Raw genomic sequence first — 3,712 nt, forward strand, 5'->3', positions numbered from 1 at the left:
CTGATGACCTCTAAGTGTACAGTCATTCTCAAGCAGCTAAGTCTGGCATATATTTGGGGGAGACAACTTGGGAGAAATCCTTCTGTCTCCCATAGTTTCGTTGTCTGGGCCATGCTGGATCTATCTGGTTTACAGGTGTGAGAAGAGAGTTGATATCTGGGTGGTTTGGGAAGGGGAACTGAGGAATGAGGCAGGCTGAAAGGTGAGAACAGGCTGGTGGTTGTTTAAGGATGGGTGAGCCTCGCTGGGGTGACAGAGCATGGCCTATCTGATTGGACCCCTGCCGAGTGCCACAGATTGTATGATGAAGTCTTAGTGGAAGTAGTTTGAGAATCAAAGTGACATTTTGTCCAAAAGGCTGGAGATGGTGGGAGAGGAGGAGCAGCAGATTTAGAGGCAGTCTAGATCAGAGGGATAAGAACGAATTGCCTCGGATGAAGGCACGTGGGTATTAGGTTTGGGGACTTGGAAATTTGAAGGTGATGAAGTGGAACTGCAAGTATCTGCATAGAGTGACAGATTTTGCTGTAGTTAAAACAGTTGTCCTGGACTGGATTCTGGTTTTTTTTGTTGTTTTTTTTTGGTGGGGCAGGGGAGTGGGGCAGTAGATCACTGGAACTTCCTTTCAAGCACCTCAGGGTGGACTCGAACCAGCAAACTTTCAGTTAGCAGCTGAGTATCTGAGTTACTTGGCTGTAGTTAGGGCTTGGTGAACAGATTTGGGGATGAAATGGGATGGACATAGTTTGGAGACAAATCCTTAAAACTGGGAGGTGCAAAGAATGGGCATGTGAGGTGGCCAGGCTGCCTTTGGAGAAACCCAGGCTAGAAGCGTAAGGAAAGGGAATTGAGAGCCTTAGCGATATGGGGGCTGGGAAGATTCGAGGGTGAGATTGGCATCAGTGGGCTCCCTAATCAGAGACTGGGTAAGAGAGCAAATAAGCACACCCCAGCTTGGGAGTCCAGGGTATAAAGGGGAGGCTACATGTCACCCTGGGGGTGTCGTGGGTTATGTGTGGGACTGTTTCCAGGGAGAAAGACAAGGCTCTCTACTCTCCTGAAGAGTTGCAGCCGTGGGAAACACGGGGCAGTTCTAGCCTGTCCTGGAGGCTCCCGAGGAGTCGGCCCGATGGCAGCAGATGAAGGAGTGCCCCTATTTAAAGGAGTCCGGGTGAGGCTGTTGGGCAAGTGTTAGGCTGCTAACCCAAAGGGCAGTGGTTCAAACCCACTAGCCACTCCACGGGGGAACGGTGGGGCTGTCTGCCCCCAACCCGTAAAGATTTATGTCTTCAGAAGTGCTACACGGGGCCTGTGAGTTGGAATCGTCTTGATGGCAGTGAACTCAGCCTTCAGGGCTGTACCTTGAAAGGAACAAGATGTAGGAGGAGAGGGATGGCTTAAACCCCCACCCCTGGCTCTCCAGGCTAGATTTTTTTATTTTAAAAAAAGGATCCCTATCGTAAAGGAGAGAGAGAGAGAGAGTGTGTGTGTGTGTGTGTTTTAAAGAAATATGCACATGATTAACATGGTTTTTTCTGGGGTTGCCCGTGGGGGTGGCGAGGAAGAGGAATCAGAGAGTGCAACTCAAGATGGGGAGGCCGAGAGGGTGAGGAGAGAACTCTGCCAGGATCATGGCAGCGTGCCTCGGCCCCACCCCCAAAGTAACCTGGGGGGAGGAAGGGGTGACCTCCATAAAGGTGGCTTTCTTGCTTTACGATCTGTAAACCAAAAGGAAACCAAAGGGTCTCTTTGTCCGAGAACCAGAAGGTGGGCTGTTCTCATCCAGCCTAGGCTCTGGGCAGGAAAAGGGCTGGAGCTGAGCTGTTGGGCGCCTATCCCCCCCCCTTAGTGCAGTTACTGCCTGGGACACACTGGGTCGCACAGACCCCCGGGCAGCTGGTTTGGCGTGGGTTTTCAGCTCCTCTGGCGTGCAGCTCGTTCCAAACTCCATCTCCTGCGGGGCAGCCTGAACTCTCAGAAACCCTGGCTGATGGAGGAGGGAAAGGAAGGAAACTGAGGCCGGAAGAGGTTTATACAATCACCCTGTTGTTTCAGGCCCGCCCCTGTCTGCAGGGCCTTGACCTCTTTCACGGACCAGAAGGGCCTGGCCAGCCTGCTTTAAGCACAAAGGCCTGGTATCCTGGGGCCCCTGCCAAGGGAGGGGATTTCTGCCTCTCTCCCTGTTCATTGGCAGGCTGACAAAGGTCTCGGCCCTCAGGAGAGACCCACCTCTCTCCTCCCGGGGCTGTGGATGATGTCATTATCTGTCCACAATTTTAACCGATACCTTACTGATCAGCAGGAAGATTAAGGTGCCTTAGCACCCCTTCTGATTCATGGCGCCCCCAGTACCACAGAACAGAACCCTACCGGGCCCTGCCCCAGCCTGGCATCTCTGGATCTCTGCTGTGCTTGTGCCAGAGTCACAGCCACTGGGCCAACCCAGCTCATAGGGGGTCTTCCTGTTTGCCCCCGACCCTCTATGTTAATAAGCATGATGCCCGTCTCTCCTGATGTACAGGAGACCAAGTCTCGCCAAGCCTCATTTCTACGGGGCACTCTGGCGAACACCTCTCCAAGACAGAGCTGTTTGAATGGCCCTGCAGAAGCGGGCGGGAGGACTGCCTGGGGGATGACTGAGACTGGCACACAGTGAAGGACGCATGGGAAGAGCACCTGGGCTTTGGGGTGATAGTGCTTGTCAATGAGCGGGGCTGCCTGTGGTAGTGTGGTGGAAGTTGAGTTTGGGGTGAACTCTGGAAAGGACCCCTGAGAGCTGGGCTGGCTGTGTTTGGGGTCCAGCCGTGCACTGGTGTTGCCACACCGGGGGTGTCCTGGAGGACAGGGTCTAACCTGAAGGTGAGCCTACACCAAGTGGGTTATTCCGAGATCAGAGAGGAATTTGCGGTCCATCCACATGAGGGATTCTGGTCCACGGGGGCGTGAAGGGAAGAACAGGCCAGCAGAGGGGTCTGGGGTCCAGGTAGGGGTGTTGGCTAGGACTTGGTCTTTCTCTGGAAGCTGCCAGATTTGGGATTGGATGTGGATTGGGAGAGCCTGGGGAGAGGCCTGGCCTGGGCGTGAGCTTTGTGGGGAGAAGAGCTCTCGGCCTGGGGCAGAGGGTGGGAGCAGCCTTGGAATCTGACCTTTTCCTTTCTTGCTGTTCCTTCGGCAGGTGGGCCATGAACCTATGCCCCCCACCATCGGGACCAACGTCCTGGGGAGGAAGGTCCTCTACCTGCCGAGCTTCTTCACCTACGGTGAGTGCGCACGCCGGGCGGGAGAGCCCGTGGCTAACACGTGCAGGTAGCCCCGGGGCCACACCGCTGTGGCCAGAAGCAGTGGCCAGGAGCAGCAGGGGCTCAGGGCGGGGACAGGGGGACAGTCTGGTTTGGGCCCAGTCCCTCTGCCAACAACTGCCAGGCAGGCAGCAGGGCGTGGGGTGGGGTGGACACAGACAGGGGCCCGAGGGAGGGGCCGGCACAGGACAGACTCAGGCCCTTGCCTCCTCAAGTTGGGCCTGGAAGCAGAGGTGGGGGAGGCTTTCCTTTCTCCCCAGGCCCAGCATTGAGCGTTTCAGTTCCCCTGTGGCTGGAGCAGGCGCCTGGGGCTCACCCCGTTGTCCTGTTTCCCTTTATCCTAAGGCAGCGGTGCCAACCAACTCCCTCTGGCATCTCTGGTTCTAGAGCAGTACTTAGTGAAAGAAAGACAC

The 3,712-nt window shown here is 55.6% G+C and overlaps 1 protein-coding gene across 1 annotated transcript in view; it reads left to right on the forward strand.

Annotated features, from left to right (window-relative positions):
* The window catches only part of MTCH1 (mitochondrial carrier 1), a 32,588-nt gene that overhangs the window by 13,988 nt on the left and 14,888 nt on the right, over positions 1–3,712 (forward strand). Inside the window, exon 2 of the mRNA XM_045294781.1 lies at positions 3,176–3,260. Within this exon, the coding sequence (XP_045150716.1) occupies positions 3,176–3,260 (85 nt within the window). The remainder of the gene's footprint in view (positions 1–3,175; positions 3,261–3,712) is intronic.

This window comes from Echinops telfairi, unplaced genomic scaffold (assembly GCF_000313985.2).
Source record: "Echinops telfairi isolate 266 unplaced genomic scaffold, ASM31398v2 ScPeMD7_3533;HRSCAF=4204_1, whole genome shotgun sequence".
Taxonomy (NCBI): domain Eukaryota; kingdom Metazoa; phylum Chordata; class Mammalia; order Afrosoricida; family Tenrecidae; genus Echinops; species Echinops telfairi.